Below are 23,239 nucleotides of genomic sequence, written 5' to 3' on the forward strand. Positions count from 1 at the left end.
TATTTTGTCTTTAGGAAACAATATCAGCTTGCTATCTGATTCCACATGTTTATGTCTTTCTGGTAAAAACAGGAAGGAGAGTGTTGTTTGCAGTAGACAATAGCACTAAATGTGCCTAATTTATTTTTAATCTTATGGGTCCTTAATTTCTCCTATTGCTTCAGGCACATTTGCTAAAACCTGCAGTGTCCAGCGGTCTGAGGAAAGAACTGAACCTTTCTAAGAAATTAAACTATGGTTTGTATTTGTAATTTAGTAGGACTGCCCAAAAAGATGGAGCGTCAATACTAAAAAATAATGAGTAATTCCAGCTGTATCCTTTAAACACAATAGTAAAACGATACACCAATAAATACAGTGATTGTTCAAAAGTACTTCTTAAAGTTTGAGACTGGTAAATTATAGGTTTTAGATCATTTTTAAGATTGTTTTCAAATAATTTAGAGCTTTAAAATGTTGTCATTTTTGCCATCATCGGAGATCAGTTTAACTTTGTGAATATTGATAATGTTTTTTATGTTCATGCGTCTACAGAAAGACCAACACAGACACAGACGCCACCATGAAAACTTGCTGAAAGCAAGAGTTTAATGTCATGTCTCAGGAAATCAGTGTCACTATAATGTCCCACAGGCAAACAAGCCACAGGGACCCGTCACTGGTTTCAGCAGGTTCAAATTAAAGCACATTAGTTACTTCTGGATGTCACGGCAGAAAATAGCTTTTGTTTTCAACAGAGAACGAAGAACTGAAAAATACTGACACACAGATATCATGTTTACAGCTGGACTAACGCTTGTTTTACTGAATACAGTGGAGAGAGATGGGGGATAATGAAAGGAGATAGCAAACACACACACACACACGCTTTTACAAAAGAAGTGGGGGTCCCACGAGAGGTGTCTCAGAGGATATGGGCTGACATATGGCCAGCAGACCACTGCACTGGGTGGAGCAGGGTGTGTGTATGTGTGTGTAGTGGGTAGGTGGGGCCAGTGTGTGTGTGTGTGTGTGTGTGTGTGTGTGTGAGGGTGGGGCTGCTGAATGGTCTGACTGAGGGTGCAGATGAATAGGCCAGTGGTTAGAGACAGTTGAAACTCAATATTCATTTTCACTGTTGCCCTGCTGCTGTTTGAGTGTGTGTCTTTATCTGTGTGTGTGTGTGTGTGTGTGTGTATGTGCATGTGTGTATTATGGATACATTTTATAGCTATTCAAAAAAAGAAGGAGGATTCAAATAAATGTGAATAAGACTTTCCAACATCCTAATTTGTTATTAACGCTATTTAAAAATCCAAAATAGTTAAATGAAAAAATGTGTCAACATTTGTAAAGAGTAGGCTAAAGGAAACTTTTGTTTTGTCAGGCTCCTCTCAGACCAATAAATATCTGAATAGATTTATACACGGGATGAAAAAAGTCATAAAAAGGTCATAAACAAACCAAAGAACAAAGAAAAATCTTTGTGAAAGATGTGAAAAAAAAGTGAAACAACGAAGTTTCTCACAAACTAAGAACTTCTTTTTCACTCCTTATTGTATTGTAAGTTTAAACACAGCTTATACACTGTTTATTGTTAGCTGATTAAATCTTACAATGGTTTCTTCTTGGTTTGTAAATGGTCTGGTTGAGTTTCCAGGTCTCCTGGTGACAATGTCCTTCAGTGAGCTACAGTATAAAAAAAACACAAAAAAAAACCCAACCAGTGTGAATGGAGACCAAAGGAGAAGTGGGATAACGTAGGAGCAGGTCGTCCTGGAAGGTCAACCTCATTTCATCAACATGTGGGAATTCCTCCACTCTGCCAGTCAATTCCTAAACATAAACACATACAAACACACACACACACACACACACACACACACACACACACACACACACACACACACACACACACACACACAGAGCCAGGGGTTGTTTGACGGGCTATTTGACAGAATGGCCTATTGCCATGGTTACAGCAGCACTCCATCAGTCCATTCAAGGAACAGATGGCCGATGTGCAACAGGAGGCATATGTTTCAATGAACACACACACACACACACACACACATGCATTCACACAGGGACAGACACACAAACACACACTAACGGCACTCTGTCTCATTCACACACACACACACACACACACACACACACACACACACACACACACACACACACACACACACACACACACACACACACACACACACACGTACACACTCGCATGGATGCGCCCCCGCTCAGAGGGAGGGTATTGAACAACCAGCAGCATATGTTCCACTAGTCAGAGAGCATTCATTCAAGGACAGACAGAGAGAGTAAAGGAGGAGGGAGGAAGAGAGAGAGAGAGAGAGAGAGAGAGAGAGAGAGAGAGAGAGAGAGAGAGAGAGAGAGAGAGAGAGAGGAGGAGGGGGCTGTGGAGGAGAGAGAGAGAGAAAGAGAGACAGAGATATGCGAAAAAGCTAAAAGGAGTGAAGAAGGGATGGATGGATGGATGGAGGTGAACGGAGATAAAGAAGGGAGGAGGAGTGGAGGGAGCAGCAGACACACTGGCTGGGAGCGCTGAGGTCGACATGAAGCACACTTACACACTTCAGTCTTTTTTTTTTTTTTGCTGTTTGCTTTCCTGTTTTTTTTACAGGATTTCTAAATTAGGACCGAACCCAAAAAACAACTGATGATGACAAATCATTCAGTACGATCCGTGACACAAGTATAGGACCAGTCCTTTTAATTTAAGTAGGCTATGTATACTTGAACATAAATACTATTTTTGTATAAATGTATTTGTGCTTTCTGCTCAAGTAGAGGCTCTGATTGATTCTTCCAGCTCCACCACACCAAGTAAACTGGAAAATACAGTGGAGACAGATGAAACAATGTGCACTGACAAAACAAACCACATACAACAAGCTAATTAGTGAGCGACAGAGGCGCTGGTGGGCATGTTTTGAAGAGTTTTAAAACAGAGCCAGGCTCGCTAAGTGTTACCAATCTTCTCACACATGTTCAGTGGATGAGTTATTGTTTGGAGAATGAAGATCTCATCATTGAAAACTGTCCCTTCTGTCGAGACAGTAAAACACATTAAAGGTCTTTATGGGGGAGAACCAAACACTTCCAAGGCTGACGGACTCATTAAAACTACATTGAGGGTAGAAACTATTCATAATGGAGCTTTCTATAAACATACGTACACTCTCTCCATTCAGACTGTATATATGATGCTGTAAATGTGCATTTGTTGAATGTATAAACCTATTATAAGGAAAACAAATATCATAAAATACAAGTCTGTTTCTAGTATTTCAGTAAGAAAGACAAATGTTGGTATTTGTTACGTTTTTCCTCCTTTTCCATTACCTTTTTATCCATCACCTCCCCTCTCTCTGTCCAATTCCACTAACTACATGCTATTAGGCAGCAGGCTGGAGCACGCCATGATTGGTTACTCTCTCTCACACACACACACACACACACATATTGCAGTCTGGGAGTTGTTCCCTCTGTGTTTTGGCCTCCGCTAAAGAAAGACGTTTATATTTATAGACTCTGCTGTAAATACACAAGGGTTATATTTGGCCACTATGGCTCTGTGTATTTTTGGACGCCTGTGTCACTTTGGTGCATGCCTCTGTAAAATCGACTAAAACAACTACAAAATAACAGAGCCGCTTCTGTCGCCAAGATTCTTTCTTTGTGTGCGCAAACACACACACACACACACACACACACAGAGACACACACGCACAGAGACACACACAACCAAGAAAACAAACAGGCCTTCTTCTTTGCTTCGCTGCCTGAACGCAACAACAGTTTAACTGTATAAAAACGTTCATAACGAAACAAGCTACAAGATTTATTTGTAATAAAATTGAAACCAATTTCCCATCTGTGTCCCTGCCAGTGACTCTGTATATGAAAAGAATAGACACACAATGTGCACAACAACACTGTATCTCTGGGTACTTGTTAACTTAGCAGAACATGTCATCTATACACTATACATTACCCCCTGCAACTTCAGGTTTGTTGCCAGTTTGCTCAACAAGTGGTGCTGCGGTTGAGCTAATTACATTTTTTCCCCAAAAATACTATACTTAAATTGGATAAACATCTCATACTAACAGATTATAGTCATATGTGTGGCTCTGAGGCAAAGTGGTGCCTTGGGCTGAATGCTAACGTAAGCACGCTCACAATATAATGACAATATAATGTCAACATGCTACATGTTCATCAGGTGTGATGTTTAGCATGTTCACAATCTTAGAGTGCTAATTAGAATAAATACTTAATCATACACCAAAGTGTTGGACAAATTATATTTTTGACCTGATTATGGTGTTCACAGTTTCTATCCCAAATTCAAAACCTATTATCATAACACATCAGTTATTGTGTTGTGTCAGATAGGTAGTTTGTCAAGATTCAACACATTCGCTATAAAATCTCATCTGTGCTGATGCTCATTATAAAAAAATGTTTAAAGGGATAGTTCACCCAGAATTCAAATTTCACTCATTATCTACTCACCCTCATGTCGACTGAGGGTTGGGAGAAGTTTCAGAGTCCTCCGTGCCTTCTCTGAGTTACAGCGGGGCTCCGTGCAGCACTGCATGTCCATATGACGGTAGCAAACGGAGCTCACTTTTCTTTGTCCAAAAAGACACTAACAAGCTTGAAATATAGACTTATTTAATTATTTTCGGAACAATTTCTCATGTTGGGGCTTCAATACAAGAGGGATTACAGACGAGCAGTATGGAGGTATTTGGATGTTTTTTGGACGAAGAAAAGTGAGGCCCATTCGCAACCGTCATATGGACATGCAGTGCTGCACGGAGCCCCACTGTAACTCAGCCCTTAGTCAACATGAGGGTGAGTAGATAATGAGTGAAATTTGAATTTTGGGTGAACTATACCCTTTAACTTTGAATGTTAAACAACATAAATCTAACAAAATACCCAGGACACGGCCTCTACAGTAATATCATGTTGCCTGTGCAAAGCTAAGTGCAGTAACAGAATGAAACTCTGCTGCTAAGTGGCTGTTTTCTTGAGCTAAAGTTTATCAAAGTGGTTTTGTGGTCGCCTTCCAGGATCAGTGTAGGTGCTGCCCGCCGTGGCCGCCGCCGGGCACCGCAAGCGTTTCACTCAAATCCGACCGTTGCATTTTGGGTCACACACACAAATGGGTGCCTGCAGCCTGGCTTGATGACTTCAGCCTCAGAGACTTCAGATAAGACGCAGGCAGAGACTAAGTTAGTGTGAGACAGAGTGGAGCAGAGACAGCCTGTTGAATGACAGCCACCAGAGAGGAAAGAGGCCTGAGCCAATCCCACGGAGGACGGAGCGGAGGCCTGGAGAGGGGGTTTGACTGTCTGTCGCCCTGCTGCTGCTGCTGGAGGGACCACGCCCAGACCTACACACACACACACACACACACACACACACAAAGCTGATCCGCTGGGCAGCCAACAGGGTTTCCTGTGGCGGAGGCAAGACTACCGACTTTATTCAAACTGTCTCCTCTAAATTCACTTAGTCTCTTTTCTCCACTCTCTCCCCTCTCTTCCTGTTTTCTGTTGTTTTCTCTATTCTTAGTCTTCCTCCACCTCTCTGGCGTTTCCTCCGTCTCCCTCACTTTCCTCTTCTTAATGTTTACTTCTCCTCTCTCCCTTATTACACGCTCCTTCGTTTCCCTCTTCCATTTTCTTTTTTTTCCCCCTCTTCCTCCCTTTTTAACCTTCCATCCCTCGCTTCCTCCTCACCACAGAAATCACATCCCTCCTCCTGTTATTGTTATTATCTCAAAGGGGCGACTGGACCCACGTTATGTGTGTGTGTGTGTGCTGTGCGGCCCACCCTTGTCCCCTCTCCTCACATATTCACCCACACCCTCTCCACTCACCACAGTTACTTTTACACACACACACACACACACACACAGTTTCTTCTGCTGCCATGGCAGTGAGAGGAGAGACAGCGAGAGGACAGTTCAGTCAAATCCCACTGAAAAACGTTTTGCATACGACCGAGTCTTTGAGATACCCCACTTCTCACCACTTTAACCCACGAAACTCAAAACATTAACGTGAGGACTAAATGTTGAACATACAAAACCCAACCATTTAATGATAATTTATTGAATTATTTATTAATTGCCAGGATAGTGAAAATGACAGGGAAGTATTGGGGGAATGACACGCAGTACAGTTCGTCACAGTCGGGAATCGATCCGGCGAGCACCCAAAGAAAATCATTTTTAAACCTTAACTGTATTTAAACTCATCCACAGTTTCTTTAAGGCAGTGGCTCCCAACCTTTTTTGGCTTGTGACCCCATTTTGACATCACAAATTTCAGGCGACCCCGCGATCACGTGACTGCACGTCAATCAAGCCAGCTCAGATATTTTTATATGCTGCATTTTATTTTAACTTGATTTATATTCGAGAAAGTGAAAGTATAGAATACAGTTGTTTAAGATTGTGTGTGGTGTTTTTAATCATAACTTTAAAAAGAATAATAATTAGTTTAAAAAAATAAATCAATTACTAGACACTTCATGCGACCCCACGTGGGGTCCCGACCCCAAGGTTGAAAAACACTGCTTTAAGGTGTTTTAACAGTCATGTCTCTGTGCTATGCAGCCTTATGTGTAAAATGTGCATATAAATGAAGTTATATTTTCGTTGTTATTCTTGTTACTATTACCATAATTGTTAGTGTTACAGTTTATAGCACCTGTCAGAGTGATGAGTGGAGCTGAACTGAACAGTGGAAAGAAACACACACACACACACACACACACACACACACACACACACACACACACACACACACACACACACACACACACACACACACACACACACACACACACACACACACACACACACACACACACACACACACACACACACACACACACACACACACACACACACAGAGGAACTTTCTCTGCATCCTTTTCCTCTGGTGGGTTTTACAACGTCCATAGTGCCACAGGAAGAGAGTCAGCCAAATTTCAACTAAAAAACATGTGGCACCATTTGATAAAAATCTAATAATGGCAACAAACACCTCTGCACCAACGCTGCAGCCTCTTGGTACAGGGTGAGTGCACAGTCCTCCTCAGTAATCAAGACATTCACAGTAAAATAGTTTAAAATATATCCGTCTTTCTCCATCAGTAATGAGACAGCTGACATTCTTGTGTGTGTGAAAAACAGAAACCAGTTGCCCAACTTTGTTTTTGAGTTGATACAAATGACTCCAGATTATAAAAGTTTATAAATCTATGACGCTTTTCTTTGATGTCCTCTTTCAGCCGAAAGCCGATACCGGCTGATTACTGCTTCTCTGGTGAAAACCACCGACAGGATTATGGCACTGGATACACACAGATTTTAAGATCTTTGCCCTTTTATTGTCAAAGATAAGAGGTAAAAACAGGATTGAGGATTAACCATTAATCCACTTCTCAGTTCATGTTTGAAGTGGCTCATGCCTGTGTTTGTTTGGTGACTTCTCCTTTGTGCTGTTGACTTTCTGTCAACTTCACGCAGGCAGGTTTCCCTGAGATCATTTGTGATTGGCATTAAAATACACCACAAAGAGTTTTGTTGTTTTTTCCCTCCTCAATTTAAATTGGCAAATTATTGTAAGTATCTTCCGATCTCCCCCTTTGGCTCCTCTTGATCCCCATTTTTCTACCTACTGCATCCTTTAGACAAACATTCCTGACGGGTAATTCGCTAATCAGTTTGCTCAGAGAAATTTGATTCCCTCTCTCCTTTCATCACGACTTTACCATCCTCTTAACGCCTCAAGTCCTCCCCTCTAATCCTCCGCTCCTCTCCCCTCCGTTCAGGGTCGAGTTATGTTCCTGGTGCAGGAGGCTGAGACCATCTGACAGCAGAGGAGAGGAGGAAACATGATATTATAGAACAGATAAGAACAGAGGACACGGCCGAGAAGGAGAGGGAAGTCATTTTTGGTTTTGATGCCGGTGTTACCTGGGAGCCAGTTGGTATCTCCCTCTGTGGTACGACGGACTTCTGGGCTGTTCAGGAGGAGGGTTCGTGTTCGCTGGGCCTCCACTCTGCCAGTCAGGAGAGAAACGAGGATGAAAATGTCGGCCTCCTCTCCGTCCACCTCTGTGTCGTCCTCTCTCCCACTGGCTCTCTCTGTTTTGATATTCACCACCGTCTCTTCTCTCCCTCCATCCCCCTCCGTGTTGTGGACCTCCTGTCACCTCTCCCCTCTCCCTCCAGTTCTCACCGCCACCTGACGGCCAACCTGAAGATAGGAAACAGAGCCATACTACTGTAACATTCAAATACACACAGTACGTTTACATGCACAGCTTCAGCGAGCTATGCTCAAAATTCAATTTTGGCGTCTAATCGGACTTCTGTCCTTGTCCCAGTTTACATGCAACAGAGAAAATCGAATAACTGATGGTGTCTGCCTCCTCAGGTGGCAATATGCGTCGTTTCAGGTTCAGCAGGTTAATACAGCCACCTGTCCTGTTGAGTTTTCTGTCCCTGAGTAAAAAACTGAATATAAACAACTTAAGCTTAATAAATTCATACATGCTGAAGAAAATCGATTTCCAATCACATTATCTGGGTGTCTTAATCGGAGTTGGAGAACTTTAGTTAGTCGGACTAACACATTTACAGTACATGCACTTCAGTTGTCCAGTTATAGTCAGATTAAGGAAATAATTCAGTTTTTTCACATGTCATTTAAACGTACTGACTGAAAACACAGTAGACTGCAATATAATTTTGTGATTTTTCCATCCGTGGAGGATTTTTCCAAACTTCACAGTGGGTAACATTTGTTCTGTTATGGATGATAAAAATGATTGACTTTCTGAAAACATGTCCCTGCTCATTTTTACCAACCATTATGATCTATCTTCTCTTCAAGCTTTTAACGTGCTTTTCACATACGCTGACAGATGTGGCAGATTTTTTAGCCAATTACAAAGTGCTGGTAATAAAACATCAAATCCAATTTTAGCCCTTGCCAAAAGGGAGCAGTAGTTTGCTATCATCAACCCGCTGCCAGAGTGTGAAACTGCAGAAAAACGGACATGAAAGCATGCCACGCATAAGTGAACAATGTGTCAGGCAGGCCACAAGTACCAAAACTTTTTAAAGGTCTATTTTAGTGGTTGTTAGTTCTTTTGGAAAAGTTTCTCTGATTTAAATTCAGAGTAAAACCAAAAGAAAGAGGCAAATGAATTCAAAGAGATTCAAGATTATATGTTATTTAAAAATATGTTATTTCGACATTAGAAACATGTTATTGAAAATTCACATGCACAGATTAAGTACTCTCAGAAAGCAAATGTGAGCCAATGTGAAAATGAGGTTGTTTTTCATTTACTTTTTGTCTTTTTTAAACCAAAAATAGGCTTTAGAGACGTGGTGAAGCGGCTACACTGGATCCACTGCTGGAGTGTAATTGCGAGGGCAGGCGGGCAGAGGAGATATTTGCTGAGGAGACTAAACATCAGGCCTGATTCCAAACAAAAACCAAACCGGGCCCTCAACGATACCACATAGCGCCACCACTACTCTCACGCACACACATTCCCCCCACCCCTCCTCTTTCTCTCTCTCTCTCTCACACACACACACACACACACACATCCCCACAGTTCTGTAGTAATGATTGGTGTCTGCGTCTAGCAGAAATGAAACACTGAGGTATAAAGAGTGTATAGCCTTCCATCTATAAAACCAGAAACATCCTCATGAGACCCACAGGGGTTGACTTGGGCAAAGAGCAGACAGTTCGGCGCAAATTGGAGACTCTGCGCCAACATGGCACGCAGAGAAACGGTCGCAAAAGGTTTATAAGTCGCAGGGTTGAATAGAAACGACGGGTTCAAATTTCATAGGCTACTGCTGAGTCGTCTTCTGAGATTGACTACTGAGTGGGACGGAGCGCGTAAATTACAGTCGACTCGACTCCTGTACTGACAGGGAGCCGGACTTGGCCCCATGTCCACACATTACAGTAAAGAGCATCACACAGACAGGCCACATTAACATTTCTGCAAAATCAACCAGTGGGTGTACAAGAGGGTGAATGTGTTGGACAGATGTCTCGAAAACTAGAAGGAAAACAACAGCGATAACTGAGGAAAGGAATCAGAGAAAGAGTGAGGAGAGGAGGGAAAAAACTGAAAGGATGAAGAGTGAAACGGAGAGAAACAACTGAGGGGAAGGGGAGCAGGGAGAGGGGGGAGACAGTAGAGAGAAGCCTGTAATCAGTTAGTCTTGTTGTGTGTCTTAAAATAGAGCTCTCTCAGCCTATAAACAGAAACCTACTATTACTAGTGCACTGACAAAGCAAGTCTCGGACCCAAGCGTGCACTTGTGTGCATTTGTGTGTGTGCACGCACGCTTGCGTTATGCATTAAGGCCGCAGCACACATGGACCTCATTACAGCATGGCCCTCTGGGTAATGTGGTTCTGTGTGGGGCACCAGAGAACTACAACCACAGATCAACTATCAGATTAAAACGCTGCTTCTCTGTTTGGCTCCAGAAGCCAAACTGTTTTCTGTCTGAGCTCCAGCGACTCAGACTCTGGAGGCCGGTTCATGTCTGTGCTCTTTGGACGGCGATTAGACACAACGTCTAGCTCCAAACTACTGGGGGCTTTACAGTAATATAAACACCATAATATCACGTTTTATAACAATTTTACTTCTTCGTTGGAAAGTTGACAGTGTGGATATAGAAACAGAGAGAAGAGGACGAGGGACGTGACATGCGACTAAGGTCCTGCATCGGATTTGCACGGAGAATACTGTGGTTAAGTGGCGTGCCTCTAAACCACCAGGCCACCAGGACGCCCCAGAAACACAATAACATTTCTTAATTCAGGTTTGAAACGTTTTTCTCTTGCTGACCTTTATTTAACCAGGATGGTCTCAAGATCAAAAAGTATTTTTCCATAGAGTCCAGGCTGTGTGATTACGCCACACGAAAACAACATAAGTGAATGTTGAGTCAGAGTGAAGGAGGACAGAGCATAAACTACAACATCTCTACAAACCTAAGGTTATGAAAACATTTTTTCAGCACTAACTTTTTTACTTTCATTTCATGCATTGAGAGCTTTTTTGTAGTTTACTTTCATTTTTACTAGATATCACCAGCAACATATTTACAGACAAAGATCAGCCCACCGGCTTTAACAAACAGACAGTGATCCTTTGCACTGGGAAAATCTGTTAAAAATCAGAGGTCTGAAGTGTTTGAAAGGTCTCCTATATGCCTCACAAGATATGACGTCTCACCTGCGTGTCTGTCTCTGTACCCAGGTCCCGGTGTGGTTTTATGGCCTTGCTCTGGTGCACTGGGTCTGGGTCTGGACTGCAGGACTCTGCCTCTCTTCCTGCAGGTTTCTATAAGTCTCTCTCTCAAGAGGAGAAACAGCGACAGGCAGGATGACTGGACAGAGGAAATAAAAAATCATTAATATAAAAAAGGTATCTCCTCAAATCTCTGCCACATGCAGCTTACACACACACATGCACATTCCCCTTTTTGTTTTCCTGTCTCCACTCACGTCGCTGTCCAGCAGCACAGTTTTCTCCGCCCCACTATGTGCCAGCAGGTATTTTGAGTGGAACAGCCGTCCGTCGAAGCTGTGCCAAGGCATCAGGGCAGCGCTGGGCAGCGGGCAGCCGCTGGCGCAGTTAGCACCCAGCAGGTGGCTCAGTCCTCGGACATAGAGAGATCCCAGCTGCACCGCACGGCTGGAGAGGAAGGGCAGCTGAGAGCAGAGGAAGAAAAACTGTTTTTATTTGGTCGGTGTCTTTATAAAGAAGCCAAATATTTCAGTCCATTCATTCTGCGAAAGGACAGAGCCATGACTCGGCAGCTGCAGTGGATCCTCCGAGTCCGATCACAAATGACTTTACAAGACACGACCGTAAATTCCTCCAGCTCAACATTTAACAAACCAAATAACAGATCCTCAACCCCACACAACAACAGACCACACAGCCTGCCACTCAAGTGTCTGGAGACAGATCTCACTGTCTAGCATTAGTGCTGCACGATTAATCTAATCGCAATCGCAATCGCGATGTCACGCCGTGCGATTACGTAATCGCACGAAAGAGTGCGATTGGCGATTTAAAGTCTACATAAATGTGCGACCGCGTGAGCCTGTAAACGGGACTTTAACTCCTGTAGTGTGTGGAGCAGAGCCGCTAATGTTTGCAGCATAGCAGACTCCGTCAGTAGTCATGTGACCAGCAGGTCTGATCACGTGACTACCCAGCTGGCAGACAGCGCTCCGTGTGCTGCAGGACCGTCTCCCCGTGATTACAGCAGGTGTGGAGCTTTAGCGTCACGGAGCGAACTGTGTTTTCCTCCGCAACATGTGCAGTGCGTTTAAAAAACGACGAGGTATATGCCTGTTGGGGCGAACGACCAGAAAGCTCCAGTGTTTGGTTTTCTTTTAACTGTCTTTTTTATTTATTTTTTATTTTTATTTTACGGTAACAGCCACACTCATTTGCCGTCTCCTCTCGTCCGTTGTGTGTGTGTGTGTGCGCGTGCGTGCATGCGTGTGTCTGTCTGTCTGTCTCTGTGTTACCTGTGTACCTGTGTACTGTGAGAGGAGGGAGGGGGGAGAAAGGCATAATGATGGCATCGCAGTAGACTATGAAACTGCACAAAAAGTTACCTATTTTTATTTAATACAAAGATACTGTAAGGAAACACTTATTATTTGAGAAATACACTCCTAAAATATGGTTATTTCCTGTGCTGTGCTTGATAATCAAGCAAATAGACTCCTTACAGCATTAATTTACAATATCGTAATCGCAATCGCAAATCGCAATATTTTCCACCATAATCGCAATCGCACATTTTTATCAAATCGTGCAGCACTATCTAGCATGATTAATAATTGCAATAATAGCTGCTTTAATTTCTATTTTTACGATTACAAAATGTGGATCTTCATTTGTTTTCACTTACTGGCTGTCCAGCGGCTGAGGAATCAATAACAACCTCAGTCTAAACGCCACACGTCTCCTCCTGGCCTGCAGCGTCATTCAGACACCGCTGCTGTGAAGAGCCATCTGCTTTTTCAATTAGTGTCACCACCCGGAAGAAAGTCCTTAAAATTTCCTCTCACAGTTGCTTAAATAATTGCCCCTCTTCCCAACCTCAATTTGGACAACCTTATCTGTCCAATCTCGACACACAGATCAGACAATTATATACGACTCGGACCACCCACTTCACCGTCACCTTGCTCTGCTTCCCTCTGCTCACTGGCAGCCAGCAGCCACTCTATCTGTGTATCTGTCCATTCATCTGACAACCGTATGTGACAGTGAAACACCTTTGATCATTGCAACTAATTTCATATTGATTTGAAAGTAAAATTTTGCATTTTTGTGACTTTTCCCTATATAAATTATATGTGATAAAAGTTAAGGCATTTTGAATAAAGACACACTGAGAACATGAAATGAATGGTGTTTCTTAAATTAATTCTGAAGTAGTAATTTCGATACATCTAATACATACATTTATCAAGATATTTAACACACAATATCAGCTTGACGATATTAATGTAATGAATCAGACACACGTCTTTTTTACAAATGTTTTTTTTTAACAGTGGATTCATATGATGATAAAGGAGCTGTTGTCTGCTGAAGAAGAAAGAAGAAAGGAGAGAAAAGGGAAGAAGAAACTGGAGAAGGACAATAAAGACAAAAAGGAGACGATGAAGAGGCTGAGAAAAGGACAGCAACTTTAACAGCAGGCAGATGCTCTGTGTGTGTGCGTCTGTTTTCTGCTCTCACCTGTCCTCTAGCAGATAGCATTGATAACAGGGATTACATGTATGCACACACACGCACACACACACACACACACGCACACACAGAGCCATGCCTGCCACCTGCTTCCAGTCAAACACAGCTTCACCTTCAGAAACAATGAACCACTGGACAGAGACACAAAAGCCTGAGAGCGAACACAAACACACCGACACAAAGACAGAGAGAAAAGAGACAGAGAGAGAGAGAGAGAGAGAGAGAGAGAGAGAGAGAGAGAGAGAGAGAGAGAGAAAGGTGAGCAGAGGCCGAGAAAGAAGAGAAAGTGCTTGAGAGTAAAAAAGAAGAAGAACATGAGAACACACAAAGACAGAGAGACAAAGACAGAAGTGTGTGTGTGTCCAGCAGGGCGATGTGTGTAAATAGCTCCATGTGGTGAACGACAGCCAGGAAAGACAGGCTACACACACACACACACAGAGTTTCTAATAAACAAATAAACTATGTCTTTCTTTGATGCGCTGTGTTGTCATGTGACGTGTTGAGGTGAGAGCAGCATGTCACTCTTGTGTTAAATTGTAGCTTTCTGTAAATTGTGCACACACAATCAAAACGTGTCTTGTGTGTCTGTGATTGTGTGTGTGCGAGTGTGTGTGTGGTTAATCCATACTAGTCACCCAGTTAACCCCCTCCTGCAGCTCTGAACTTCACTCAGACAGCATATTCAAATCAACGCCCAGCCCTAATTATTGTGTAGAAAACAGACGAGCAGCAAAAATACAAATTACTAGACATAAGTATGGTAATTAAGCAGTAAAAATAAATGGGGCTACAACAAGGCAGCAAACAGCCCGGTCGTTTTCCCAGAGAATGGAAAAGCACAGCTGACAGTCTGGGAGCTCAAAAGTCACACATGACAAGTAGGTTTCAAACACAGCGCTGTCTAGACGAGAGAGTCAAATATGATTACCTTCAGGATCAATCAATCAGTGTTATAATTATTGTTCAACACTCATTCAGCAGGAAATGGTTAAAAAAAAAACAACAGCGCTCATTGCAGGTTCACAAAGCCAAAGCTGGCAACAAAAAAGTGATATATGCACATTTAAAGCATATTTAAAATGGCTAAAATAAATGTATAAAATCAAATCCTCACATTTGAGAAACAGGAAATGAATAAGTTCAGTGTTTTTGCCTTCATGTTGCGAGGTGACAGTGTGATCAGACATGAGCTTTTTTATCATATAAAAAAATCCAATTAGGTTCTAGGGCTATTTTGAACTATTTTGTGATCAAGTGAAAATGACACAGCTCATCAATTAACCGTCACGTCGTCAAAAATGACACCAATTTTATAGAAAAATGTTCTCTCTTGTAGCCCTATTAATCTGAATTTATACGACTACTTACTACAGTAATCTGTAATGAAACACTTGATTTCTCCATTAGCTTTACTTTCAGATCGAGCCTCTGGTTGTGTTCCGGAACACGTGTAAAGTTCATTCATGTTCTAATTAATTCAGCTTTAATAATTGAGAACAATTGAACTTCTAAGAGGGAAAACGTGAAAATCGGATTGAAGAAAAACAACATTTACAAAACAAATCAACCACACTACAGTTCACCGTTGTTGTTTTGGGTTTTGTTAGTTTGTTTGTTTTGTGTGAAGATGCTCAATCAGTAGTGTGTGCTTGTGTTGTCTCCTAATTTTTTCCTGACTTTCTATTACTGGAAACATTTTGTGAGCAGTGTTTGCCACAAGAGGACTTTGTTTACTGTAAACTGCAGAGAACATTGTCCTCTTGCAGGAAACACAACACAACACATGTTTGGCTGCACTGAGAGACATAACATTGGGGCAAAAATCTGAAAATTTAGCTGTTTGTTTTTTCTTTTTTCGATGAAAATGACAACAAAAAAAAACACCTGGATCATGAACGGTGTTTTTGCTTGTGACTGACCTTAATCTGCTGAAGCTCCTGATGGGACTTAATGCTCAGACAGACACTCTGACTCAGGTAAGCATCCACGTCCTCTTGAGACAAAGTCTGCACCTGAACGCACCATAAACACAAACGCATCCACAAACACACACACATACATGTACACACATTCACACCGCAGAAAATACATGGTTAGCCAATTCAATCACATCCCAGTGTGTCTTCTGCGTGGGTCAGTTTGTTTTGTCTGCTCTCTATGCAACAATTCAACACAGAAAGAAACAATGCTGAATACAAAAACAAGGCTGCCCAGTTGTGTGTTCAAAACAAACAAACCCTGAAGCTATTTAAACAGAAGAGTGACGGGGGAATGTGAATGCAGCAGTGATCAGACAACAACAGCTACTGTTGTCTGTCCCAGCTTTGATTGTCTACTCGTCTAACGGTCCATCTAACAAGCTGCTCCTCCGACTTCTTCCTTGGTCCCTCGTCCATTGAAATGACCGTATACTTGTCTCTGTCGGACCAAAATCTACATCTATCTGCTGATCTTTGTGTGTCAAGTGTTCGATTCTCTCCGTCTGCATAGAGCGTGATGGGTAAAATGATCTTGTAAACCTTAATTAGCTAGTTTGTTCAAACATTGCTGATCCTATCTATGTCTGTCTCTGGATTCGTGTTTTTCCTTTATGCTTTCTACTTCAAATTTAACTTGAAATTAACTTAAACTTTGCTACAGAGCTGATTCATGAGTCTGCAGTAGTTTTTTTGTTAATCTCCCGCAAAGTGACGCATGCAGCTTCATCCAGGTGATCTCTGTTGTGTTACAGCTCCTTCAGATGACGTCAATGCACAAAGTACAAAACAAAAAACATAATTCTCTGCTTCTTTTTCACATACGGGAGAAAACGACCATCAATTCAAATTTGAAAACACAGTATCACAATGGGATTACAAACAGCACATGTGTTTATAGTTAAAATTTTACAACGCAAAATGAGAACAGAGGAGAACTGGGGTGAATTAAGATTTGTCTTGAAATATTCAAAGCCCTTGGGTGCTTATCAGACCTCTTGCTGACATAAGAGCTTAAGTTACAAAGACCAGTGTCTGTGGCTAAACTGGGCCCTCGGTGGGTGATAATGGCTACCATCAAGCCATGACAAAACACACAAGACAGACCGTCAACAAGCTCTGTTTGACTTCACATCACAAGTTGACAAAAGAGCAAAAATAATTGTTGTATATGTTTTATAGATGTAAATCCCCAATCAAAAGCTGACTTGTGTGTTTACTTGTCACCAAATACGTTTGGTCTTTCATTTTCTGTTTACATAAATCACCAGGTGTAGCTGTATTACCCGATTACTGACATTATCTTGGCTGAAATACCTCAATACAAACTGAACTCTATTGTGTTCAACTGCTTCATTAAAGACGAAGCCAAACATGCAGCCCACACCAATGAAAACCAAGAGACCAATCAATCACAGTGGAGACGTCATCATTTTCAAAGCTCCCATCACTAATGATGTTTTCATGTTTTTTGGCAAACAGAACACCCAACGTGATTCAAGAGAAGGTTTTAAAAGTGGAAGAAATATTAGTATAACATCAGAGAATATCATTTACACGTTTTTTCAATCACAATGAAGTAAAAATAAATCACATTTTCCATTGTTGATTGTTCCTATACATGTAAATATTGGCTGATTCATGATATACGGCTTTGTCCAATAATGAAATCATTATTCTGTATGCATAAATCTTCCATTTAGGGTTTCAGTTTTCCTAAACTGGGGGATTATATGTAGTCAGACAAAGTGTTTCCATCTTTTCCTGTTTAAAATAAAAAAAAAAAATAACCCATCTAGACACTGATTTGAATTTGGTTTTGTTTTTTTTGTTTTTTCTTTCTTTCATCTGGCTAGGTTGTTTGTAGCCTCTGACAAATCAAACATAGAACAAGAAGCTGGCCTTACCTTCAGGACTATGTAAGTGACCAGGCAGAGAGCAGCCAGCAGCGAGGCTTCAATCTCTCCATGGAGCTCAGAGAACTCCTCGCAGTCGAAAATTGTAAGGAAGGATGTCAGACGAAGGGCAGAAACATTAGGACCAGTGCCGAACCACAACAAGTCCAGACTGGGACGATCATCTGCAAATACAGTATATATACGTATATGTTAAAACAAACGTCTAGGTATTAAGCCCACTAGGCTTGATGTTAATATATTTGCCAACAAAAAGCATCTTTTCAGAGCCACTGATTTCTCAGAGGCACTTTTACAACCACATGACTCATTTTGTTGCTTGTTTGCTTCCTGGGCATTGTAAAGTAAAGTCAATTCCTGTAAAAAAAAAAAAAAAGTAGAAGACAGATAGAAAGTTATTGAGAAACCAGCAGGTACGGTACTTGGGAGGCCGAGTGGGACAGGGTGGACCGTGTCAGCGTCCTTCAGAGGGTTTCCAGGGTACACAAACCATTCCTTAATTGCTGGAGTGTCAACACTGCTGCCTGAAAAAAACACAAAACGGTCAAAATAAGACTTGGCTTGACTTCACACCACCGTCTGCAGAGAATAAAAAACACATTTGTTTTTATTTTTAAACTTCAGCATACACATGACACCAGAGAGCAAAAGCAAAAAACTCGACAGCAGAGCATGTATTTCGAGTATGGTGTGTGTGTACCCGTGTATGTATCTGTGTATGTGCACAGCCTGCATGTTGGCTAGTCGTTGCTTTTATGTGACTGACTGTGAACCTTCTCTGCAAATGTGTGTGTTTATTATGTAAAATGTGTGTGGCGGCACATGCATATGCACACTTTTACTGTCCTACCATCGTGCCCGAGCAGCAGTCCATAAACGTGCTGTCTGCAGGGTTTGTAGAGCAGGGCCTGAGGCAGCAGCTCAGCGTCCTCTTCATCCTCCAAATTATTGCTACATTCAGTGACTCCTTCACAAACAACACTATGAACCATGAAACCCTCTGCTGCAACGTGCTTCTCTCTGCATGCCTGGGGAAACCACATGGTAAACAATATTTAGTCAGTCTGGTATTTAGTACTCTCAGAGGTTAAGAAACTTCTACAGGATGCACAATGTGTATGTGTTTGAAATATAACAAACCTTTAATATTTCTGGACTAACATATTTCTCAAAGGCAGGTTTGGAAAGATATGCAGAGATGTCACCTCGCTGAAGATCCGCCTGTCCAGGTAGAGAGTAGGAGCTGATCCCCCTCTTGAGCAGCTCTCTGTGAGGCGCTGATAGCTTCAGAGACTGAAGGATATATTCAATATCAATATCGTCTGCCTGTCTGCCCCACAAAGAGCCCACAAGCTGGGACACAGCCAGGACCATGTGTCCCCGAGAAGCACCAGAGCGTGGTGCAGGATTGTGTTTCCTGGGAAACAATAAAACAGGGTTGTCATGTAATGTCCTCATCTGAACTCTGGCAAAGTTGGCTCGCTGTCAGACACTAAAACAAGATGTTTTTCTTTCGCTGCAGAAAAATCCTTGTTTAAAGTCTGAAACACAAACTTATTCCATGCATTTTTTCTAAAAAACAAAACAAAAAACATTCAAAACTATTATGACAGGGTGCTGGTATTTATTTGGAAGAAGAAATAATAAAAAATAAAAAAAAACAATATTTGTGAATTAGAGGAAATACTAAACAGTGAAAACACCAAAAGTAAAAGCCCAAACACCTGTATGTTGCCATAGCATTATTCCTGATGTTTTGCATCTTGTCCTCTGACACCACATCGTTACCTAGGAGACATGCCAGCAATGGTAGCTGGGAAACAGCCAATCCTGTGGCTCGACAGAACCTCTGTTGGTCATACAGGACAGTGGTAAGGCTGCTGATCTGCAGCTTTGCCACTGACAAGTAGGGAACACTTTGAAAAAAAACAAAAAAACAAATGTGTTGATATCAAACACACTATTTTCAAATTGCTTCATATATTATGAAATGTATGAAATGTCTAAGTATCTTTAAATGACTTAATTAAATCCACTTTAAATAATTTGACTGGTCACATTCAATATGATTTTTACATCCTGTGGTTCTGATGCAGAAATAGAGAGACTCTTGGTCTTTACTTAGCACAATAACATCATCATCTTAACAAACCTGTCATATATCATGAAGTCTGAGTCTTGTCCCAGTATTCCCATGCAGCCATGCTGACGGGCATAGCTGGCAATCTCATAGTCAGCCTCTTGCACTGAGCAAAACACTTCCTGACCCAGTGACCTGAAAACAAGGGAGGACGATATTTAAGAAAATAAAATCAAAGAACAAGATACACAGTAACTCTGCTATAAACACCATGAACAAGAATCATAGGTAAAGTCTTTTAAGTACAAAATAACTTTCTAATGATTGTATGCACTGTAGATTATCCACAGGAGGGCTTTTTGTTTTTAATAAATGCTTACTTCAGAGCAAAAGGTGTGAATGTTGCCAGACCCGAGGGAAGGCAAAAGGACTCTCTACCAGGCTGCTCTCCGTGCACCTTTATGTAATAAAATATTTTTGAAATCTCCCCATTCACCCTGTGTCTCCTCTTCACCTGCAGACAGAAGAGGATGATTGAGGAAACATATTACCCAGTATTCAAATATACAAACACAGTGTTTTTCCCCCTTACCCACTCATGTCTCTTCTTCTCTTCCACCACTCCATCGAAGAAGAAGACTAGTCTGATCCCTGCAGAGGTAAATGCCCCAACCCAGTTCTTCAGGATGTCCACATACTCCTTCCACTGCCCCCCACATATCCAGTCCTTGCATGAGTACCAGTGGCACAAACAGGCCATACCATCTACAACGAGCGTGGGACCTGCACAAAGAGCGAAAAATGTAACAGAGCAGACTCACACACTCAACAAATGCATGCATGTGATGTGTGGAAACTGGTATAAAGAAACCAAAATGGTGGTAGAAGTTCTCTCTAACCTGTGTTGGTATCTGTGGTTGTGCTCCTGGCAGCATGTTGCATGGCCATGTCCCTGAGGTTCACAGTCACACACGCCTCAGGACAGCAGTGCTCCAGGAAGGACTGGAGACCTTTTACACCCATCTCTTCAGAAAAGAAAGCACAGGGACAGAGAGTGAAAGTGGCTTCACCGTGAACCTCTGAGGTAACTTAGCGAAGATAATTACATTTATAGCAGTTTGTTGGAAAGTGTTGGTAACTTCCTGTATTGTTATGGACGAGCCTGTTTCCACCTCATATCGCTGCAGGACAAACACTTTGCAGCATCTCGCCTGGCCATTCAGCCTGGACCTGAATGCTAACCGTTAGCTTAGCTTCCAGACGATAAACAAAGCGTTTTTGAAGTTTTACGCTCCTCCCAAACAACCTCGTGTCATACCAAGTTATATCTGCAAAAAATCTTACATTTACCCCCACTAAAATCGCTTTAATGTGCGGGACTTACTTTAAAATCTTGGAACAAGGGGCAGCATTTCATGTGTTGAATGTGTTGGTGGAAATGCAAATTACTTCCTGTACCCTACGCGTGGCGTCATTACGTTGCAAAACAAAGCACACGTGCTCGGCGCATGGAGCAGCTATCTGTGACTCTTGAGTGTTGGGAGATGTGTACAAAACATAAAACTACGGCTACAACTGTATTTAAATACATTTAACTTCAGGTAACGGTAGTGTTGTTGTGCCTCATGTTGTGTTGTTTTTTTTTTTTTAAATTCATATTAAACAAAATCTGAAATATTTTTATTCTCTTTTTTTTTTAATCACTTTTCTGGACCTTAAACTGTGTAAAACTTACATTGGAAACATGACAATGAGCCTCAAAACTGTATTTAAGGACAATAATTTATTTCCTTTCTACTTATGCAATAGCTTGCACAGAACACCAATAGGATGTTTAATTCGGGTCATCACAGTTCTGATACTGCTGTGACTGAAAAAAACAAACACCCATGAATAAGAATGGATGATTGAAGTTTCCGTGGACTCAGTCCTCCCATAATAACTCTCCAGGCTAGGATCAGACACAGGCTAATTGCTCTCCAGGCTCTCCTGGAGAATGGGGGCTCTTCTCTGGAGTCACAAGCTATTAGGTCTATACCTTCTTAACACAAAGCACCCCCGTCCCTTCAGTGCTATTGTCTGAGCGGAGCAGGAATAAAGAAAAGGGACATATGCTGGCTGTCAGTCCAGCTGTCAGCATCTGTCGTTCCTCAGCCAGATGCTCTGTGGACTGGAGGGACAATCCAACCCTCCCGGTCAACTGATCTTCAAAACGGGAGGAGCTGTGTTATAAATCTGTCCTCCATGATTGCAGTGAAAAGTTATGACCACTGGATCTATGAACACCACAGGCTCAGAACTATTTCAGGGCCCTTTCTCTGAAATGCCAACAGCTAAAATGACTTTGTTTCTTCTCCTGAGGACGATTTGGTGAAACAAGGCCATGGACATGTCCAGATGTTGAATCCACAGCTGCTCTACCCTCTCCTCTTCAAACTAGATCTGTGTTGCTGGCCTGATCTGATGGTCAGATTGAATGACCTATACAGAGAAAAACACAGATTGTGTATCTACTCAAGCTACTCCATTCAAGGTTATTGATCATGATAACCTGATATATAACTTGCTGTCTTTGAACAGTTTGAAGTTACCCTGTTAGATTCCTCTTAGTTTTTCCACCTTTTTATTTTCTACATGTGCATTTTCTGGTTTGAATGACCCAACAGTCAAAAACACACAATAGAAAAGTACGTCAATCTGAAAATGGTCACATGTGAAACGCTGTAATGGATTTTGTGTTTTTTGTTACAAAAAATTGCTAACAGGTTATTGATTGACTAATTGATTTGGTTTTAATCAATCTAGCGCTGGTTTGAAGACATAGAGGGCATCTCTGTGAGTAGCTATGGAGAACTTTTCATTGGGTTTGTAATGGAATGGAATTATAATGGAAAATATAATTGTCATGATTGTTCTGATAGAATATACTTATATACTGATCTTTGAATGGTTGTTTTTTTTGTTTGTTTGATTGTTTTTTTTTTAAGTTGTACTTAACTAACCTTAATTGACTGATCTGAACCAGTTTCTGGATCCTGCTCTTTTTGTACATGTTACACACACTCAAACATACACACGATGCACACAAACCTGGATGTGCACATGTTTACCTATACAATGCCTTCATGCCTTTATCTTCTATATGTGAACACAATACCCAGCCCCTGAGACAGGACTTACATAATCCTGCATCCCATTTGTAGTTGTCAGTGTTTGGGCCTGTTGCCTATTCACTTTGGCTCTTTTCAACTTCCTCCTCCTCCTCCTACACTGACTCGTCCTCCTCTTTGAGTTCCTCCCCCATGCTGCTGCCTCCCTCTCCTCCTCCTCCTCCTCCCCACTCCTGACCAAAGCTTGACTCAGGAGAAACTGAGGCAGATGTTCCAGGAGCA

The 23,239-nt window shown here is 41.8% G+C and overlaps 1 protein-coding gene across 1 annotated transcript; it reads right to left on the reverse strand.

Annotated features, from left to right (window-relative positions):
* Positions 1-6,928: 6,928 nt before the first annotated feature.
* On the reverse strand, positions 6,929-21,290 carry fam120b (family with sequence similarity 120 member B). Its single transcript, XM_083992493.1, has 15 exons — positions 21,232-21,290; positions 20,747-20,872; positions 20,440-20,630; positions 20,228-20,361; positions 19,920-20,042; positions 19,492-19,683; positions 18,908-19,184; positions 18,618-18,795; positions 18,190-18,291; positions 17,759-17,931; positions 15,795-15,887; positions 11,595-11,801; positions 11,323-11,476; positions 8,012-8,294; positions 6,929-7,904 (listed from the first exon to the last, which is right to left on the reverse strand). Exons 2-15 carry the CDS (start codon positions 20,868-20,870, stop codon positions 7,874-7,876), a joined length of 2,262 nt encoding a protein of 753 aa, XP_083848619.1. The 5' UTR covers positions 20,871-20,872; positions 21,232-21,290; the 3' UTR covers positions 6,929-7,873.
* Between the last annotated feature and the right edge of the window lie 1,949 nt (positions 21,291-23,239).

Source organism: Trachurus trachurus (assembly GCF_905171665.1).
Source record: "Trachurus trachurus genome assembly, chromosome: 3".
In the NCBI taxonomy this organism is placed as follows: Eukaryota; Metazoa; Chordata; class Actinopteri; order Carangiformes; family Carangidae; genus Trachurus; species Trachurus trachurus.